The sequence below is a fragment of the Ursus maritimus genome, unplaced genomic scaffold (genome assembly GCF_017311325.1).
Source record: "Ursus maritimus isolate PB19 unplaced genomic scaffold, ASM1731132v1 scaffold_3, whole genome shotgun sequence".
Lineage (NCBI taxonomy): Eukaryota > Metazoa > Chordata > Mammalia > Carnivora > Ursidae > Ursus > Ursus maritimus.
The window spans coordinates 74157221-74179260 of record NW_024425563.1 but is presented as its reverse complement, the minus strand read 5'-3'; the positions used below and the strand labels follow the sequence as shown (position 1 = coordinate 74179260).

The following is a 22040-nucleotide window of genomic DNA, read 5'->3' as shown; positions in this document are numbered from 1 at the left end:
AAATGGTGGGCAGTGGAAAAGATTTGCTAGGAAATAGGTGTGCAGTTAGCCTGGCGAGCTGGTGACAAGGTGAGAACAAGAGGGGAAAGAAAGGTTTCCTACAGGAATGTGGGTGTAAGAAGGAGTGGATAGCAGCCCCAAGAGATGCTGGAACCCATTTCGTGTTCTAAGGACTCCTACAAGTTTCCTGTGGTGGATTGTAAATCCTACTCACCCTCCCACGACTCCAGTGCCCCATGGGAATTCTGCCCAGCAGGAGACACGGTCGTGAGGAGCGCTGCTTTGGGACACCTGGTAAAGCTCATTGGGAGTTTCTCAGAACTATAAAGTAAGTAGGGATGATGGAGCTCAGAGAGCAATCATTTTATTTCCCAGAGAACCTGAAGCCTACCTGGGGTTTGCATGATTAATCCTCGCATGATTGAGAACACATATCAGGTGCAGAGGTAGGTTTCTAGACCTTCTCATGAGTGCTCCAACTATACCACTTGGTCTCATCCCACATTATCTGGATTACAGTGGTCCTGCTATAGAGTCTTGAGGCTCTCCAAGGCTATTCTGAAATCTATTAAAAAGGATCATTGTTTATTCAAGAATATTATATTGTCGGGCTATCTGGGTGGCTCAGTTGGTGAAGCAGCCAACTCTGGGTTTTGGTTCAGGTCACGATCTCGGGGCTGTGGGATTGAACCCTGCAAGGGGCTCTGCTCTGTGCTCAGCGGGGAGTCTGCTTGTCCCTCTCCCTCTGTTCCTCCCCCCACTTGCTCTCTCTTGTTTTCTCTCTCTCAAATAAATAAATAAAGTCTTGAAAAAAAGAATATTATATTCTCATCAGCAAAATCTTTCTGGAAAAATAATGGCCCTAAAATCTAAATAGTTTTGTCCACCAAGATAAGTCTCAGAACCAGGAAGAGACACAGGAAGGACCTCAGGCATTTTTGGTACTATGTATGAAATATATTTGCCTCAATAAAGCAAGAAGACAATGTTGAGTAAAAGTTGATACACTACTGTGTAAACACTAATATGATAGAGTATCTTTAAGCTTTTAAAAATATACTGAAGTATCTTTAATCTTAGTGCTCCAAAACTATTTTATTTTTACTGATATAAATGCAGGTCATTTTTTTCCTCTTCTTTTTTTTTCATTGAAGTGTGGTTGACACTTTTCTCTGGAGAAAAGCTATTACTAAGGAAGAGCCCTTACTTTCTTCTTTCAGTACCTGATTAAATGGAATGTTTCCTCAAAAATGTTTTGCATCAAGTAACAAACATAAGCATTAAATTTATAGTATTCAAACTCATTCATAAAACTCACTCTCCAAGATGTGGCAAAAGGCATCTTTCAGTGCCTTTCATTTTCCTGGTAAGTAGTGATGATATGGAATTGCATATTCCCTATAGTGCAAAGACTGCTACTTAAGGGAATCCTCTATGAAATGTATTGAAAACTATTGAAAATGTATAAGAAAACTCGTAGTTTATCTTTGCACAAATCTGTATTATCTAATTTGCTTAACTTCTGAATATGAAGTAACCAAGGAATGGAAGCCAGTTGTCTTTCAAGTCAGGTGGGACAGCCCAAAGGACACAGACCATAACCTAAGTGGAACATTCATAACACTTCCTAGAAAGATCCCTATCCTGATAAATACCAACTTTTATATTCTTGTCTCTTGCAGTGCAGGAACTATAACAGTAACGTAGTGGGCACTGGGAGTGCTTCCTAAGCAACAGTCTCCCTCCCCCCCCCCTTTTCCTTCAGTAATGAATTCCTTCTTGAAAATGAAAGCCTCTTTTTTGGTTCTCCCTCTTCACAGCTTATCAGTCACTTTGCTACACTTTCTAAAACACTTTCTAGCATATAAGCCTACAGTGGTTTTCTACTGCCAAGAGAGATCTTGAAAGGCAATGGGATATTGCAGAAAGAGAGTAAGGGGATCCACATTCTAGACCAGTGGCAGTGGAGGGGGAAATCAGCCCGTTGGGGTCTCTGGCTCTCATTTTTAAAACAGAAGGTTGTCGTTCCAGCTTTCAAATTTTGCATTTCTTTCCTCTGTAGCATTCAAGGCTCTTCATCAATTAGCACCATCTATCCATCTCTCTCTCTCTCTATGCATACCTCGTGTCAATCTTCCATCTCCCTGGCTGCCTCATCATCCATTACACACCGGCCAAACACTCTACTATTGTCACTTTCGGAATGAAAGCCCGTCTTCTTTCCTCCTTACCGATGGATACATTTCCTTTGTGGTCCATCTATTCCAAATTTTCTCTGAGTTAGAGCTTGTGATAATCTCACCCATGTTTTGAAGTGCTTTGGTACTAGTATTTATGACCTGTACAACAACCCCTAGCACTCAATTTTTAAAAGACACATCACAGTCTCCAGTTATTTTTGCACGGACCTTTGTTTCTGAATTCTTTAACTACGTACACTTATTTTTTTTCCTCCCTCTTAGTTTATCCTTTCCCACTCCTCTCTCTTATTACACAGGACTTGAAAATGCTTTCAATAAAAAAGTTTTAAAAATATTTATGTAGGACAAAGGACACTATGTGATCAACATTTTGTGAGTCTCCTTCTTGCTATAGCTTAGAGGGAATCCAGTACGTTATTTAAATTTCATTATCAGAAAGGAGGAACCATACCAAAACTTTCCCTGAACTCAAACCTAAAAGAAAGTTTTAATGTGGGACATAATGGGAGATATTGCAAGTGATGTAACAAACTACATTCTTAACACGTTTATAGCATATTTCAAATTTCACGTGGTTGCTCTTTGAGAGGGCCTCCAGTAAAGCTGAGGGCAAAACACTGACATAAAACTAGTGAAGGTGATGCTTTAAAAAATTCATCGGTAGTTCCCTGCAGAATGTTACCCACTCTTTAGATGCTAAATAAAGACTTGTTTGACCTCTTTAAGGGAACTTTTACATTACTGCTTTATAAAACTACTGACGGAAGTCTGTCACTTTTTTTTCTTAGGGCACCTAAGTAATCAAAGAGAACTGGGGAGGTAGAGAAAGCCAGCTCCCTAAATTCATGAAGTTTTAATCATCGGTTATGTATATGGTTTTATTTTTCCTCTACAAAAAAAGTATCAGATTTGGAATTTCCACTGACAGGAAACAAGAATTTGGTTGTCAGGCTGAAAAGATACTGGTTACACTGCATTAGAAAAGATTTTGAAATCGATCCTGGCCTTTGGCAGAGCTCTCGGGATGTACAAATACCATCCTAACCCACTTTGATTCCAAAGCCAAACAGTGTGGTTGAACCTCCTTCTTTTCACATATTTACTGAGACCGGGGTTTCTTAATCTCAGCACTACTGACATATTGGGTCAGATAATTACTTTTGTAGGGTGGTTAGCAGCCCCTCTGGTCTCTCCCCACTAAATGTCAATAACACCTCCACTTCTAGTTGTGATCAGCAGAAGTATTTCCAAAAAATATTTTGGTGGGCAAAATCACCCCATCTTGAAAATTATTGCTTTAGAATATGCTGAGACAGCTACCAAGTAGTACCAGCTAAGCCACTTTATGGCTGTACTTTAGTTGTTAGGGTAAGTTTGGGTTCTGTACTGCCATTTCTACAGTCTTTGTCTGAAAATTCCTGTTTATACTCTTTCTGAAAATTTAAGTTTGTCTTCGTTGAACTAAAAAAGGAATTTCCTCAGTTTGGGTGGGGAATTCGGCACTTCAATGGACAGTAAGAGTTACCACAGAGAAGAGCCCAAGATACAGAATAAGGAGATACAGGGAGAGGTGTAGCTTCTGAAGTTCTCTCTTAAAAAAAGCTCATTACGGGGCGCCTGGGTGGCACAGCGGTTAAGCGTCTGCCTTCGGCTCAGGGCGTGATCCCGGCGTTGTGGGATCGAGCCCCACATCAGGCTCCTCCACTATGAGCCTGCTTCTTCCTCTCCCACTCCCCCTGCTTGTGTTCCCTCTCTCGCTGGCTGTCTCTCTCTCAAATAAATAAATAAAATCTTTAAAAAAAAAAAAAGCTCATTACTCTTTCTTTCTTCCCTGAAATTTCATAGGATAGTTGTATTTTCGTTGAAGCCTCATAAACACTTTCTCTTGAGCTCCAAATTTGTACGCCCAAATATTTACTGAACAAAGCTTCTGAATATTTCAAGACCACTCAACGTCAACATGGTGCTTTTGAACCAAGTCGGGGAGCCTGGCTACATATCACATGTGTCCTGTGAGCTTTAGGCTCACATGAGGTGATGTGCCCCAGAGGTATAAATGAAATAAAAATAAAATGAAATAAAAATGAAAAAGACAAAGATTGTTCTGGAAGTCCTGTGAATTCCGAGAAAGAGAAAGCTTAAAGGAAAGCCGAGATGGGACATTTTATTATTTTTTAAAATTTTATTAATTTATTTGAGAGAGAGGGAGAGAGAGAGAGGGGGAGAGGGAGAGAAGGAAGCCTTCAGAGAAGCAGGCTGCTGTGCAGGGAGCCCAATATGGATGTGATTTGGGGCTTGGCTCTATCCCAGGATCCTGAGATCATCACCTGAGCCTAAGGCAGACACTTAAACAACTGAGCCACTCAGGCGCCCCAAGAGATGGGACATTTTAAAGATACTGAATGTATAGAACTCAAGTAAAGCTAGACAGGGACTGTCAGTACAGGAGAAACCAGTAGTCATTAGAAGTTTCAACAAGGAACACATGGTTCCACTTGGCTCTAACAAAAAATGAAATTACTTCATTAAAGAAGCATAGAAACCTTCTGAGTTTGTGTTTGAAAAGTAACCGGTAACTGGAAAGAGAATAAGGAAAGGGATTTGTATTTAATTAATTTCACTACTATAGAGATCTTATTCATATACCATGTATATCTCCAGTCGCTTATATGTTCATATGTTTAGATAAACTTGACACAGTGGCAGAAGGATGTTATTATGGGGGAAAGGTAAGTTTGATATTTGGAGCAGAAATGGAAATCTTCCTTCAGCTTCTTGATATTAAAGAAGGTAGTACAAACATCCCACCACGCTTTGTTTGCCTCTGCTTTGTAATATAAGGATTGCCAAGAATAAAAGTACAACACCTGATACTTGATCTTGAGTATGTAGAATATAATTTCATATCTCTTTGGCAATTCAGAGGGTACTTGAGATTATGCAACATTTCAGATCTTTATAAATACCAATGATCTTGGTATGTACTAAACATAAATTCCAATTATTTGCGCTTCCCATTTTTTTAAGTTCTATAATTACAAGGAAGTGTGACATAACAGGTGACTTCACCTCATCTCATGGCTGATATAAAAATCCTTATTATAAAACTTCCAAAAAGTTCTTGGTAATTTTAAGTGTTAGCATTTAGTCATAAGCATGATAGACAAAAAGCAAGCAAGCAAACCAAACAAAACAAAAAAACGGGAGCTCAGAGGAGTTGCAAATTGGTGAAGGTACTGTGATGAAAAAATACAGAATAACATGACAGCTTCCCTTCTGTACAAACCCATCATGAAGTTCCCTCTGTTTGGTGTATGGTATCCTTTCTAATAACTGAAGGATAGAAAAAAAAAAAAAACCATGCAGAACGATGGTTAAGTACCCAGAATTATTTTTTTCAATTATTTATTTATTTGACACACACAGAGTGAGAGAGAGCATAAGTAGGCAGAGTGGTAGGCAGAGGAAGAGGGAGAAGCAGCTCCCTGCTGAGTAGGGAGCCTGATGCAGGGCTCTATATCAGGACCCTGGGATCATGACCTGAGCCAAAGGCAGCCACTTAACCGACTGAGCCACCCAGGCATCCCCAGAATTATTTTAAATAACGCAATGCCTTCAATATACTTCAAAGAAAATATACACGTATTTTAATAGACAAAGTACATTTTTTTATTTTAATAGACACGTATTTTAATAGACAAAGTACATACATTTTAAGGTATGTATCAAAATATGAGTTATAAACTAATATGGAATGCAAATTTAAAAAGACAAAATATTCAGGTAATAAGGTAATAAGAGTCACTCTCAAAATCTGACATTTTCCTCTAAGCACTTAATGTTGATTGGTAGACAATTTTTATATGTTAGTAGAACATATCATATTGTTCATTATAAAAACACAATAATGGAAAAATATTCCTAAAACTAAAACAAGTTGAGGTTCAAATGTCAGTAAACATGATGAAATATAATCAGGTGGATCACACACAATTTCATGGTAACTGTTTTTTCAAATGACCTTCAAAGTTAGATTCGTGATAATACTATTTGCCTTGTAGCCTATGGCCTGCTGATTAGCCCTCACGATGTTTCTCTGGAGGGCTGACCATAGCACTTTTTTGATAAGCTATAGTTATTTAAAAACTAAATGGAATAAGACTGGTTTCCTTTTGAGGATATATATACATTATTTCTATTATCTTATTTCTCTTGTTTCCCCTATTCTTTGATTTAGGGAAAGATCCCCTAGATACACATTAACATGAATATTATGCCATATATAGATTATAAACCTAGTGTTATTAATAAATACTAACATTGAACTTCACATTTGTAAATAACTTTTTCTTCATAACTTTTTCTTGTAAATGATACTGGAAAGAATCAAGAATACTGGTATTTCCAGTTCATTAACTAGATTAGACTGGTTTCTCAGAAGCATAATCTAGGTGAAAAGTGAATATATATAATCAAATTTGGTGTATATTCCAGTGTCCCCAGTTATCTTGCAAAATGTTATGTCCTTGGAAACACAGGAAATCCAAAATACCCAAATCAATCTTGAAAGAAGACCCACAAAGTCGGAGAACTCAGACTTCCATACTTTAAAATTCAACTATAATAATCAAGACAGTGTGGTACTGGCATAGAACAGACATACAGATGAACCAAAGAGAGCTGAGAGTGCAGAAATAAGCCCTAACATTTATACTCCACTGACTTCTGACAAAGGAGTCAAGTGAGTTTAACGAGGAAAGAAGAATGTTTTCAGCAAATGCTTCTGGGACAACTGGAATTCCACATGTAAAAGAGTGAATTTGGACCTCTTCCTCACACCACACATAAAAAGTAACTTACAATGGATCATAGGCGTAGGTATAAGACCCAAAATGATAAAACTCTTGGAAGAAAACATCAGAGCATCTCTTCATGATCTTAGCTTAGGTAATGACTTCTTAGCTACACTATCAAAATTACAAGTGATAAAAGAGAAGACTGATTAGGACATCATTAAAATTAAAAACATTTGTACTTCAAAGGACACTATCAAGAAAGTGAAAAGACAATTCACAGGAGGGAACAAAAAGATTTGCAAATCATTTATCTGATATGATTTGTATCCAGAATATATAAAGAACTCTTAAAATTCAACAACAAAAAGACAAATAACCCAGTTTAAAAAAATGGGCAAAAAATCTAAGTAGATATTTCTCCAAAGATACACAACTGGTCAATAAGCACAGGAAAAGATGCTCAACATCATTAGTCTTCCTAGAAACGCAAATTAAAACCACAATGAGCTAACACTTCACATCTACTAGGATGGCTATAATCAAAAGGACATACAATAACAAGTGTTACTATTATATTGTTACTGTTTTTATGGTGTAGAGAAATTGGAACCTTTATTCATTGTTGGTGGGAATGTAAAATGTTGCAGTCACTGTGGTGGAAAGCAGCGTGGCAATTTCTAAAAATGTTGAACACGGAGTAAGCATATGACCCAACAATTCCGCTCCTAAGTATACAAGCATATGCTCACACAAAAACTTGTAAATGAACATTTATAGCAGCATTATTTTAATAACCAAGAGACAGAAACAATCCAAATGCCTATCAACCGACGAATTGATAAAATGTGGCATATCCATACAATGTGATATCATTCAGTCATAAAAAGAAATGAAGTACAGATATTTGCTACAACATGGATAAATTTTGAAAACATGATGCTAAGTGAAAGAAGCCAGTCACAAAAGACCTATGGTATGATCCCATTCATATGAAGTGTCCGGAATAGGCAAATCTATAGAGACAGAAAGTAGATTAATGGTTGCATAAGGCTGGGGAGGTAGGAATGAGGAGTTGGTGACGAATGAATGCTAATGGGTATAATGTGCTCTTTTGGGGGTGATAAAAATGTTCTAAAATTCGATTATGGTGACTGCATAACCCTGTAAATACAGTAAAAGCCATTGATTTATATACTTGAAACGGGCAACCTATGGTATGTAAATTATATCTTGAAAAGGCTGTTACATTTTTTAAAAAATGTTCTGTTTAGTAATAAGAAGCTTTATATCCGATATAAGAACACCATAGTTATGTTAATTCTTCCCTAGGATTTTGGTGGTAAATTTTTATATACAGTAAATATCATCAAAGGCAATCCCAAAACAATGATCAGTGCTAAAAAGAGCCCCCTTGTGTGCTCATCTGTTGTTGGTAGTGGAGTTAATTTTTAGTCTCTGATTGGTCTCATTGCATCCAGCATGCTTTAGTTTGCTGTTGGCTGCTTCCCCAAATGACCACCTTTTTATTGTCCTCCCCATTCAAAATAAGAAAAGATCACATAATTATTTCTTCAATATGTTCATTTTATGCAGTGGGGTGAAAGTAAAGATCTATCCCATAGATTAGAGCTATTTATACATTACTTCATTACTTCTTAGTGACATAGGCAAGCCGTGTCTGAGGACCCAAATGGGGTCCCACAGGAAAAGCCAAGAGGGTCCTTGGCTTCGTGCAGGATAGAAATCAAACACAAGCCAGTGAGAGCAGAGCTTAATGAATAGCAGAAGTGATGGGATACAGCAGATGGAGTGTCTGGGAGGCTCAGAATAGGAGAAGTGAATTTCTCCATTGCTTGAGATTAGGGTTTTATACTGGAAAGGGGTCCAGGGTATGGGTTCCTTTGGGAATCCAGGTTAGGCTCTCTTCCTCAGTGCTGTCTGAGGAGGTGGCAGCCCTCTGTTACTGGGCATCATGGCTGCCCTCAGACCTCTGGTGAAGCCCAAGATTGTTAAAAAGAAGACCAAGAAGTTCATCTGGCACCAGTCAAACCGGTATATCAAAATTAAGCACAACTGGCGGAAACCCAGAGGCAGTGACAATAGAGTGCGTAGAAGATTCAAAGGCCTGATCTTGATACTCCACAAGGGTTATGGGAGCAACAAGAAAACAAAGTACACGTTGCCCAGTGCCTTCCGGAAGTTTCTAGTCCACAATGTCAAGCTGCTTGAAGTGCTACTGATGTGCAACAAATCTTAGTGTGCAGAGATTGCTTAGAATGTCTCCTCCAAGAACCACAAAGCCATTGTGGAAAGAGCAGCCCAGCTGGCCGCCAGAGCCACCAATCCCAACACCAGGCTATGCAGCGAAGAAAAGGAATAGAAAGCTTATGTGCACGTCATATTTGTGTTAATAAAGCCAGAAAACTACCAAAAAAAAAAAAAAAGGAATCCAGGTTAGGGTCCCATCAAAGGCAAGTGTCCAGTGAACAACAGGTGTAATTCCATAAATCACTGAAGGGGCTACTGGAACAGTGTCCACCATGGTTTGTTCTCAAGATGTTATCATGTGTATAGGGGCCTAGGACAAAACTCAGAGAGTGATCAACTTTCTTTTTTTTTTCTTTTAAAGATTTTATTTATTTATTCAACAGAGATAGAGACAGCCAGCGAGAGGGGGAACACAAGCAGGGAGAGTGGGAGAGGAAGAAGCAGGCTCATAGCGGAGGAGCCTGATATGGGGCTCGATCCCATAACGCTGGGATCACGCCCTGAGCCGAAGGCAGACGCTTAACCGCTGTGCCACCCAGGCGCCCCGTGATCAACTTTCTTGCTTCCCCCTGGGGTGGGAACATAGCTTCTTTGGTTTACTCAGATGCAAGATGAAATATAGAACATGAGTAAATGGGGCCTAGCAGAAAAATAGCAGAGAAGAAGGTTTTCTAAAATGGAGTCCCTTCAGTTTCCCTATCTCGTTAGAGTTACAAGTCTTAGTGGTAAGCTAGATGTGCAAACGGAAATGCAAACCTCTAGTAGTTTTGTATTTTTTATTATGGAACTCATCTAGACTTGTCCATAAGGGCTTTTTCTATTTGTAGTATAGTGAGAAAGAGCTATGTAGGACTAAAAATGAAAGCTCTTTATGGCAACTTAAAAAAACTTGTTATCACCACTTATAGTACTCACAGGTTTTTCTCCAGAAAAATATTTTGATTCACAATCAGTTTTTAATCTTTGGACAACTTCTTGTTATCAATGTACTTCATGTGCCTGAAACATCTTCCTTATTAGCCAATATTGCCCACATCATTCTAGGAAATGCAAAGTAGTTCAAATTTAACCTGAACAGAACATAATTTGGAATCTACCATTAAAATATTTATTACACATTTCGAAGAAAAATCACTTATATGCTTTCTAGGCTTAAGGGTACACACACTTACCAGTATAACATATTTTAAAAGATAACATTTTTTGCCCTACACACTCAAGTCTCTGTTCCTGTCATTTTCACTCAGTCCACATTTTTTCCCCTTCCAAAAATTCAGGAATCTTTACAGAAATACTTTGCTTCCCTTAAAATCAATACCAAGAGTAGGAGAAAGACAGTGGAGGTAAGAGACCCTAAATCCTGTGCCACCAACAGTCATTAAACATGCACAAACTTTTTAAGAGGTGCCAAAACTCACTAGGAAGAAGAAAAAAGTACAATGAAGGCTTTTGAGCAGTTTTTAAAAATAACTCTGTTTAAGAATACTACCTTGTAAGCCAATTTTAACGTTACCCAGAGCAAAACATTTACATACTTTGAGAAATGTTTTCTTTCACAACTTCAGAAATAACTACTACAAGTAATTTACAATTCTGTACCTGAAGCCTTTTTGGCCTGGTATATCTCAGAATTCAGAACTTTGATTAGAAAGGTGTGTGGTCACATAGGATGCAACACCTCCAGCAAGGGTTGGAGTCGCACAGTAATGAAATAAGTTAATAGTTCCATAGAAAACTTATGACTATAAACACCAAGTGAATATCCGGTTATATACGGCTTCAATTCAGTTCAGGTAAGATTTAACTAGTAAGCAGGTTAGGAAAGACAGATAAATGACTGGGACCTGTAATGACATGTTTATCTTAAATCCGGTTCTTTATAATTGATATCTGGTTCAGAGCCAGTGCAAACTCTTGATCTTTTCTTCCACAAAAAGGAAACAATGTCTTTTAAATGAAAACTGAACCAATATATTTTGTTCAAAAGGTAAATGTAAAATAGACTAGCCTGTGAAACTACGTGAATTACATTACGATCCCCTTGAACTTGTCTAGCTCCACTTTGGTTAAAAACTCCCATTTTTTGGCGCAATAGGAAAAGATATCAGATCAGCCCCAAGCTTGTAGTGTGAGCATCCCTCGGGGCTTCACGGGCTTTGGGATCAGGACGAACTGCAGAAGGGTAGGGAAGCCAGGGATGCTGCAGAGTGCTCCGGCATTATCTACGCGGCGCCAACTTCAGTCTTGGTCGGATAAAGGGAAAGAGAATAAGCAGAGATCTTTGCGGTCACTGCTCTCTTGCCAGCAGGACACAGGGTGAACACCATTCCTTTCAGAGACAGTGGTATAAATTCTTGCTTGGGGGTTGCAGAAAGAGTCTCACTGGAAAGGGAGAGGAGCAGCTGGTAACCCAGAGCTGGGGCTAGAAAAGGGAAACAGGGCGCCGAGTCTTGCACAAAGTGGGTGAAAACGAATCTAAGCCACCAGTTCCTGAATCGGTCTCAGAGGATTAGGTGTACCTGCGTGGATGGAGCACTCTGGGACCCAAGCGTCCGCGGTACTCCTGATCCGGAGTTGTGCTCCACCTGCAGCAAGTGGTTGGTTAACTGCTATGCAGCAGGGCTTGGGCCGGTCCTTCCGCGTCCGGGAAGGCTTTCTCAGGCTGCGGAGGACGCCCACGGGAGGCGGGGCTGGGTTCTACCAGAGCGTAGGCCCGGCTCGTCCCCGGCTTCAAGTACGTGGTGGCACCCTCGCGGTTTTCCAGCCAGTCTTCCTTCCCCGGTGACCGCGGGCTGGGACCCTCGCTGCTTTCCGTTCAATTCGCCGCCCTCAGCTGCGGCGGAGGAGCAGGTCCGTGGCGGCTGTGGGTTGCCGCGGAGTAGACGGAGCGCAAGCGGTGGGGACCGGCGGGACCAACGAGGCAGCGCTCTCTCCCTCCCCGAGCCCTTGGGGATCGTGGGGGGGGGGGGAGGTTAAGTTGCTTAGAATAGAATTAAATAGAGTAGAACGGCGGAAGCGCCGGGATTCGGCGGGAGTTCGTGACGGCAGGCATCTTGCCTGCGGGGGTCGGAGACGTTCCCCTGAGGTTGAGCCTCTGGGCTGGTCCATAGTGCTGCTAATTTAGATTTCTCTTACTTGGCCTCTTGAGTGTGCAGAGCTGCTCTTGGAGTGGTGGGAGGAGGCTGCGCTGTCGTCGCACACTGCTCCCCGTTTTCTCCAGCCGACCTTTGAACTCCTTGGAGCCCTGAGAGGGCGCCGGGAGACATTTTGTGTAATGAGAGCGTGGTTGTCGGAAATCAGGTTAATCCTGTAGTAATTGTTAGCCAGCAGTTTAGCAGATGAACTTTTTGCGTGTTTGCTGTGATTCCCAACAGTTTAAGTCTTGGGGTTTCCAGTCTCTAGACTTTTTGTCTTCCACTTTCTTTCACCAGTTTTTGTTAAAAATTTCCCCCCTGCAGTTGTCACGCTTGTTTTTTCTTTCCTACTGTCACCAGCCTAGATCAAACCCCCGTTTTCTCGAAACAGAATTGTCGCAGCAGATTCCTGGCTGTCCTAAGCAGTTCATCTTGGTGTACCGGTATGTGACACTATGTTTTTGTTTTTGTTTTTTACTTATCTTCCTGATTCTATTTTCCATTTTATTTACATGGTTTACATTTTATTGCCCCGAGGAAGCCTGCTGTAATTAATTCCAGTGGCATCATTTTCTTAATGCATATGTAGGTTCTTTTGGAATTATTGTATCTTCGTGGTAGAGAATTCAGAATAACCCTTCCTGAACGAGTCTGGTAATTCATATTTTCAGTGTGTACCTTTTGGTGAGTTAAGACTAGTAAGTATGGGATTGGTAGTCTTGGTATCAGTTTTCTAGAGTCTACTAAGTAGCAGGGAGGTATACAACAAATAGGGTATCTTTTCTATATATGTGTATTAGATTCTTATTGATGACAATTTATCACAAACTTAACAGTTCAAAAAAAAATCACAAATTGGTTATCTCACAACTTCTATAGATTGGAGGTCCAGGTAGGTTTAGTTGGATACTCTGCTTAGCATCTCATAAAGCTGAACTAAATGTTTGTACAGTTCTGGGCTCTTTTCTGGAGACTCTGGGAAAGAATCCACCTCTAGGCTAATTGAAGTTGTTGGCAGAATCCATTTTCATGCAGTTGTAGGAACAAGGCCCCCCATTTCCTCGCTGGGTTCCAGCTGGGGGCTTTCTTAGTTCTGCAAGACCACCTGTATCTTCATAGCCAGATAGTACCTTCAGTCCTTTTAATGCTTTTAATCTCTCTGGCTCATCTACAACCAGCTGCTGGAGAAAGCATTCTGCTCTTGAAGGCTCCAGTGATTAGACCCACCTGGATAATCTATTTAAGGTTAACTGTGCTGTAGAAGACAACATGATCACAATCATGGAAGTGATCATCTCCTTATGTTCACAGGTTCTGGGGAGTATAGGGGTTGAATCATGGGAGCCATTCCTAGAAATTTTGCCTAGCATGATAGGGTTGTCTCAACTAGATTACTTTATTTTTATAATATGTTTTTGTAGGCATTAAAAAATAATCCTAATAACACCTCTTCTGATTATGATTATCCTTTACGGATGAGGAAATTCAGTTAAAGTTCATTGCCCAAGAGGCCCATGGCTAGAGAGTGGTGGAGCTGGTATCTACATTTCCATTAGGTCTAAAGCTAATATTTATGGAGGGTCAAAATAAAGTGCAGCCAAAGTCATTATATAGGAAGAAACTGAGGAATTGGGAGATCTTGTTTTACTTTATTTTTGGATTATGTCTTTTAGTGGTATAGGTTAAACTCTTTTACCCTAACAAAGAAAGCACAAAATACAATGACATGAATAAAAATGGTTTTTCATACATCTAGTGGGAGGAGGCTAGGGCTAGTAGGAAGATTCTGACAACCTCAATTCATGGCTTCCATAAACAGTTCCAAGGTGCTGCTTCAGTTGGTCCTACCTGTTAGGCAGTGAGGAGAGAAAGCACAGGGAGAATATGTGTAGTTAGTCCTTTACAGGGGATATGACCTGGAGGAGACACATTACAAGGTCATACTGAGCTCCAAGGCAGGGTAGGAAAGATAAAGCTGTGTGGCTTTATACCCAGTTGAAACTCAGGATTCTGTTAAGAAAAAAGGGGAAAATTTATATTGACTGATAACAATCTCTGTGACACCCTTGCTTTTGGTAATATTTTATTCCGTAACCTTCTATAAGTGGAAAATTTTGTTTGGCTTTGCTATTAGTTTTAATTTAAAAAGTGGTATTTGAAAGGCTGGTAATTCCTATTATTCCTTGATTTTTCAATTGCTATTATAATATATAACTTAATTTTTAAAGGCTCTGAGAAATCTCATTTAACATTTGTATACGTCATTCTCGCTTTGGGTTAGTTTGATGTTTTTGAGGAAAATTAATAAATTTGTGGTAAATGTTTAAGATTGCTTTGGGATACTTGAAACTGTTCTATGTAGGCCTCAAACCATCTGCATAAGTAGGCTACAGCAGCTTGTCATAGATTTATGTACTCTGATATTCTACAGCTGGATGAGTCTTATACTCCTCTTCATACTTTTAAGAGTTCTCTCTTTCCACCCATGGTACTTTTCAGCACATCTGAATTCTGCCTACCCATTTAGATCTACCGGGAGTTCCCTCACCCAATTTCAGTTACCTTTAATGTAGGGTGAAGATTTTGGTGAAAGAGATGGGGGTTTGACCTTAGGAAAGTTGCTAAATCTCTTAGGTTTTGGTTTCTTCATATATAAAATGGAGGTGAATTCCAAAAGGCAAAGATTATATGAAGATTAGATGAATATCTTTTGTCACACCTATTGTACTACTTGGCAAATAGTAGGTGATCAGTAAATCAAAATTACGCTAGTTCCATCGATGTTGAGTTCCAGCACTTGGTGTCTATGCTTTTTTTTTTTTAATTGATTTTCTCTGACATGTTTATGAATTCCTTAAGGATTAGGACCAAATTCTGGATATACCGTGGTCCCTAAATAATGGTTTAGTGAATTGGAACTAGCATATGTAAGTATTTATGATATTAAAACTGTGAGGGCTTTTTTCTTTAGTTTTCCTGTTGTGATTGCATCATGGAAAATCAGTTGGCTAAATCAACTGAAGAACGAACATTTCAGTACCAGGATTCTCTTCCATCTCTGCCTGTTCCTTCCCTTGAAGAATCATTAAAAAAATACCTTGAGTCAGGTATGTTTGTAATCTTCTAGTATATATTAATATTATTTGTAACATAGAAAACTGAAATTATTAAAAGTTGATGAGGGTCTAATTGCTTTTTCCTTTAGGCTCATGATAATTAAAGTATCCTTAAAATGTCTAGAACTTGGAGTGCCTGGGTGGCTCAGTCGGTTGAGTGTCCAACTCTTGATTTTGGCTCACTTGAGATCGAGCCCTGTGTTGGACTTTGGCTGGACATGGAGTTTGCTTAAGATTCTCTCTCAGGGGCACCTGGGTGGCTCAGTTGTTAAGCATCTGCCTTCGGCTCAGGGCGTGATCTCGGCGTTATGGGATCAAGCCCTGAGCCCCGTATCAGGCTCCTCCACTGTGAGCCTGCTTCTTCCTCTCCGACTCCCCCTGCTTGTGTTCCCTCTCTCTGGCTGTCTTTCGCTCTCTGTCAAATAAATAAAGAAGATCTTAGCTCTGGCTGTCTTTCGCTCTCGAGAGAGAAAAAGAAAGAGAGAGAGAGAAAGAAAAAAAAAAAAAAAAAAAAAAAAAAAAAAAAGAAAGAAAGACTTTAAAAAAAAAAAAGGTTCTCTCTCTGTCCCTCTCCCACTCTCTTCCCCCCCACCCCCTGCCCATGCTCTACTCTCTCAAAAGAACCAAAACAACCCCAAAGGCATTTAAAAATGTCCAGAACTTCTCTATTTATTTCTTTATTTCTCAAGTTAATTTTTCCATAGTTTAAAAAGCCAGATACTACTATTAGGTTTATAATAAAAAGTAGTAGGCCTCTGCCTCATTCTCCACTCCCCACCCCAATCCTAGTCCCTCAGGCAAACATTTCAAATATCTTATCTTATTTTTTGTATTGTTTATCTCTGGATTTAAAGTAACACTTTTATACTAGTATTTGTTAGGTTTTTTTCAGTTGTGGATATTATAAATTTGTTCCTAAAAAGATGTGGATTTAGCTCTTTCACACCTTTAACCTTCCCCATCTTCACACCCAACAAATAGGCAATCCAACATATCCACATTTTCCTTTTCATTCTTTCAATATAGTTGTATAAAATCACCATTTGGGATTAAATTAGTATTCACCCGATTTAATGCCAGGTTTCACCTGATTTAAATCAGTATGTACCTAAGTTAATTTACCTGACCATTTAGGGTTTATTGTTATGCAGTTACTCACAAGAGAGCCATTTAGTGTACTTTGGTTGCCTTTTTATGGCATTGTTTATTTTGTTTTGCTCATTTTTCGTTTGCTTACTTTGCTTTGTATCCTTAAGTAATTTACTCCCAAATACTTCAATACACTGAAAATCCCTGACTACCTTATATAATCCCTGACTATAATATATAATGCCCACATATATATATATATGTACCTATACATATTTTATATACATAAGCTATTCTCTCAGTTTTATTTCTTGGGAGACATCCCTCCTGGCGCCCTCTGCCCTCTTGGTCCAATTAGTGTTTTCTCGAGTTGGCTGGACAGCTGTTACCTTGGAGCTTTCTTTCCCCCATCTCTGGCAGTTCTTTTTCCCTCTCTCTCCTGTGTTGGATTCCCTGGTTCCTGTCTTTCTTTTTCTTCCTCTTTTCACTTATTTTTGTGAAATACATCTTCAGTAGCTACTTGAGAGAAAGAGTTTCTGGGAAGGAAAGAATGTAAGACCTAAAAATTTATTCTGCCCTCGTACTTGATTGTTTGGCTGAGGGTAAAATATTCTGGGTTGGAAATGATTTTTCTTAAGAGTTTTGAAGGTACTATTTGTTCCTCCAGAGAAGTTCCTCTTGAGAAGCCATTCTGTTTGCTCCTTTATATGTGACTTGTGTTTTATACTCTGGATGTGTTTGTAATCCTTTTTCTTTATCCCTACCATCCTGAATTTCTTGATGTCCCTTAGTGTATAGATTTTTTCATTTATTTCTCTGAATATACAGTAGATTCTTTTAAGTTTAAAAATTCATGCAATTCAGTTCTAGGAAATTTTCAAAATACTTTTTCTTGGATAGCTTTCTCCTCCTTTCTTTGCCCTCTCTTTCTGGAACTTCTATTAATTGGGTCTGGGGTGTTCTGGAATAAGCTTGTAATTAAAAAATTATTTCCCTCATTATTAGTGCCTTTCCCTTTCTGGTCTGTTTACTGTTTGGTGTCACCAATACTGTTTCTGCTTATTCTGCTCTTTGATTCTCATGTGAGAGGCTTTTGTCAAATATCTGACAATCATTAATCATTGATTTTTTATGAGTTAGGCCCTAAAAAGCTGACTGAGAGCTCTGTGTGCACAGGTAGGGGCTTGGTGACCAGTGGATCTTCTAGTGAGCCTTGTTGCAGAGATCTAGCAGTTCCACTGGCACATGCCCAGATATCAGTAAGACTTCTCTTGGACTGATCTGTTTCCCCAGAGAAGAATCCTCTTTTTTAGAAGGCATGAACCTGTTTGTCTAGTGTTTCGGGAACTAACTAGGGGAAGGAGGCTGGAGGGCTTATTGTTCTGGGTGTTCACTTTGATTATAATCTTTTTTTTCGATATGTGTTAGAATCTATTTATACTGCTTGTCTGGTTCAATTTCTCCTAAGAGTAGACTTCTAGATTTCTACTGGTGTTGGTAGGAAGTTGCCTGGCTTTTTAGAATGGAGAAAGATCTACAGGCCTGAGTGTGGATGGGGTGGTTGTCTGCGGTTCTGAATAGTTAAAAGCAACCTGTTTTCAGTTTCTCTTTCTCCTTTGGAAGTCCATTTGCCTTGAATTTTTTAACCTTTCTGGGATTCTACTGCAGGCATTGACTTGCTTCCTGGTTTGCACTTAATCCTACCTTGTCTCTTCCTACCTTCTGCTCTCCAGGCTTTAGATATTAACTTTCTCCATTCTACAAATTCAGTTACCATTTTCTCATCTGTTTTCTAGTGTGTGAAATGTTAGCTTAACTGGTTTGCTGCCCTGTCCTTTCTCATTCTTTGTCCTTACAGATTTATGCCTTTTTAATTACTGTCATTTTAGTGAGCTTCTAGAAGGATTAGTGATAAATGTATGCATTTAGTTCACTTTAACTGAAAGTCCTCTGATATTTTTAAAATTTCTTCCTTTTTTTCTCTTCCTTTTCTTCATTTACTTTTATCTGGGAATTCCAATTTCTTTTTTAAAAAATTTACTGATTATTCGCTCTTTTTTGATTATTCATTTCACTTGTACTTTAAATACACCTATTTAAGTTGACTTTAAGACAGTACTTTGAAAAGACAAAATAAAACAGAAGATATTAATGTCCTTTGATTACTAATTGACTTTGGTCTGTCACTTAATTTTCAGAACAGTTTGTTTTCACTTTCATGAACTAGGAACCCCCTATTCCCTTCCCCCTTTTTGGGGAAAGAAACCATTATTGGCTCTGGGCAGGCTTTATACTTAAATTTACATACGTATTGCACTTACATACATGATGTTCAAGGCTCTGCTTGAACATTAGTGGAAAGAAGCTTTAATTTCTCTTATGGCTAAACAGGATTTACTTCTCTGTTGGACCAATAGCTAGGTGATAGTCCTGTCTATCATTTTAACTGTCATCATCCAGAATGATTTTAAAATAATTTTTCAGAAAATGGTTATCAGATTGCATAGTATCCACTGTTTAATTTTTTTACAGCATTTTGCATTGTTGCTTTTCAGTCATTTTCATGTTGTAAACTCTATTATGATTTATTGGACTGCTGTGATGATGCATACATAATTGTTTTACATAATTCTCATTATTTGTGTAACAATGAAGGTGCGTTTGTGGTACTTGATGTCTAAGTATTTTAATGCATATTTTTCCTTGTAGTAAAGCCATTTGCAAATAAAGAAGAATATAAAAAAACTAAAGAAATTGTTGAAAAATTTCAAGATGGTATTGGAAGAAAACTGCACCAGAAATTACTTGAAAGGGCAAAAGGAAAAAGAAATTGGGTATTTATGTCATTGTACTTAGAATTAGAAAATTGATGATGCCGAAAGAATGAAAAATAAAAATGTAAAGAGTTTTCATTTTAAAATCATTAATGTAAATGTCCTTTCAGTCATTGTTATAGTCATCCAAAAGAATTAATGAATTGTTTAACTCTAGGGAATTTGTGAGTGTTGTATGTGAGCTCCTCTCTTATATGGAGAACTTGTCAAAATACAGGTTTCTTGGGACCAATGATTCTGAATGGGAGCCCAGAAACTCTTATTTTAAGAACTGTCCTATGTGGGGCGCCTGGGTGGCACAGCGGTTAAGCGTCTGTCTTCGGCTCAGGGCGTGATCCCAGAGTCCTGGGATCGAGCCCGACATCAGGCTCCTCCGCTGGGAGCCTGCTTCTTCCTCTCCCACTCCCCCTGCTTGTGTTCCCTCTCTCGCTGGCTGTCTCTCTGTCAAATAAATAAATAAATAAAATCTTAAAGAACTGTCGTATGTGGTTCTAATGGAGGTGTTCTGTAGACCCTGATTGTGAGAAACATTTTGTTTAGGTAATCCCAGCCTGAAAAAACTCCAGACACTAAAAATAGACATACCACATAGGTGGCATACAAATATTTAAACATCATATGGGAGAGAAAGGGCCATTACAAAATTGGAGTGGAGAATGGTTATGAGTATTATGTGTTTCAGATAGATTGAAAGGCAGATGTTGGTATAATAATTATTGAGGCACTCAGTAATTTTCTACAAGGAATCTGACTTCTTCAGCTTAATTACCTTTGTAGTATGAACGAGAGGATAAGTTTTTGTAATTAAAAAACATTGCCTTAATTTAGAAATAATGATTGTAGCTATCTTTAAGTTTTGGAAATAAAAAGGAAGCTGATCTTTTCATTAGTCATTGGTACCTATGATGGAATAATAAAATTTTATACTTCCAGATTCCTTTTATCTCAATCTTGACACTTGAGCGATTTTAATTAAATCAGGGTAAAGGTAAAGAAATCTATATCCTTTTGCTTATTTCTTTTTCGGAACAATTGACTATAGTTTATAACGTCAGTTTCTTAAAAAATTACTCCAGATAGTTTGATGAGATCTGCTTACTTACACATGAAATTCAATTGCATATTTTAAAAGAGGGACACATAAAGCTCTGTCTGTGAAAAATCTTAATTAGTTTTAAGTGTACTGAAAAGGTTTTATATTTCTGATTTAGTATTTCAGTTTTTGCTGGGAAAAGAATAATGCAATGCAAATGCCTTAATAGTTGTTATAATTAAGTGAGGATTTGTTTTATATTTATTGTACCCAAGGTGCTCTGAGAAAACACACCTAAGTACTTAGGTTGGTATTTGTGACTCCAATATGATCCGTCTGAAAAGGTGCCTTTTCAGTGCTTTCTTGTTGTCTGTTTTTGATAGTGTAGTTAAACTGAATAGTAATTAAGATCCTATAGTTCCAAAAGAAAGAAATGATTACAGTAGCATTTTTTGATATCTGTGATGATTTAAAACAAGAAAACGTATTTTAATTTCTTAATTTTTTTGTTTTCAAAACTTAGGTAAAATTTACGTATAATAAAATGAGTTGTCAGTGTACAATTGGATGTGGGTAAGAAAACATTTTTAAGTGTTAAAGAGTAAAGAGGAAAGAACAAGTACATCTTTTTTTTTTTTTCTTGCAGTTACACATTCAAGTATTCTCAATAGCATTAGGTTGATGTTCTTAATTTTTTTTTAGCTGGAAGAATGGTGGCTGAATTGTGCCTATCTGGATGTTCGTTTATCAGCGCAACTGAATGTCAATTTTGCTGGTCCTGCGCCTTATATTGAACACTACTGGCCTCCAAAGGAAGGCACTCAGTTGGAAAGAGGAAGTATATGTCTTTGGCATAACTTGAACTACTGGCAGCTACTAAGAAAGTAAGGACAGTTATGTGAATTTAGTAACAGATTTACCCAAAGGTGGAACTGGCAAAATGTTGAGAAGCTTAATTTACTTATTCGAGGATACTACAGTTGTGACTACTTGGTTTATAAGTTTTATAATGACTTGTTGATCAAAATACTTTTTTGTTTGTTTGTTTTAATAGAGAAAAAGTGCCTGTTAATAAATCTGGGAATAGTCCCCTAGATATGAATCAATTCCGAATGCTGTTTTCCACCTGCAGGATTCCAGGAATTACTAGAGATTCAATTACGAATCATTTTAGGACTGGTAAGTAGAAAACATGGGTGTTTTTTTGGTGAAGGCATTGGGATTTGGGTAGTTTTGCTGCAGTTTCTACTATGATACTATGGAACATACTATTTCAAATATTTGTTTACTGGATTTTGACTAATCAGAGCCTTTCTGTGAAAGGCTTTTAGTCATTGTGGTTAATCAGAAATAATTTATGGGAATGGATTTCATAAACTGCATCTTATATCGTTCTGTACAAAACCTCATGCTTACATTGTGTCATTTGAGTTTAAATTCTAACGAGCATTATTGATCAGAGTATTAGGAAATCTGGAGCATATGACCTGGATCTGTCTCTGCCGTCTTCTTATTTGAATTCTCTTTTTGAGTGTGCTTGTCTGTCCTATCATGCCCCATTTCTCCTTG

At 38.3% G+C, this 22040-nt stretch overlaps 2 protein-coding genes across 8 annotated transcripts in view; both read left to right on the top strand.

Annotated features, from left to right (window-relative positions):
- Positions 1 to 8885: 8885 nt before the first annotated feature.
- On the top strand, positions 8886 to 9416 carry LOC103658681 (60S ribosomal protein L32-like). Its single transcript, XM_040643736.1, is given in 1 exon segment — positions 8886 to 9416. A coding segment is annotated over 1 exon segment (408 nt). The 5' UTR covers positions 8886 to 8969; the 3' UTR covers positions 9378 to 9416.
- Positions 9417 to 11894: 2478 nt separating this feature from the next.
- Positions 11895 to 22040, top strand: part of CROT (carnitine O-octanoyltransferase) — a 54628-nt gene continuing 44482 nt past the window's right edge. The window contains exons 1-6 of one of the 7 annotated variants that reach the window (XM_040644307.1): positions 11895 to 11999; positions 12760 to 12842; positions 15371 to 15506; positions 19314 to 19438; positions 21174 to 21355; positions 21526 to 21650. In XM_040644307.1, the coding sequence (XP_040500241.1) occupies positions 15392 to 15506; positions 19314 to 19438; positions 21174 to 21355; positions 21526 to 21650 (547 nt within the window). In that variant the 5' untranslated portion in view covers positions 11895 to 11999; positions 12760 to 12842; positions 15371 to 15391. Of the gene's footprint in view, positions 12162 to 12759; positions 12843 to 15370; positions 15507 to 19313; positions 19439 to 21173; positions 21356 to 21525; positions 21651 to 22040 lie in introns of all 7 variants that reach the window. The other 6 variants (XM_008686196.2, XM_008686194.2, XM_040644305.1 and 3 more) reach the window with 6 other exon arrangements.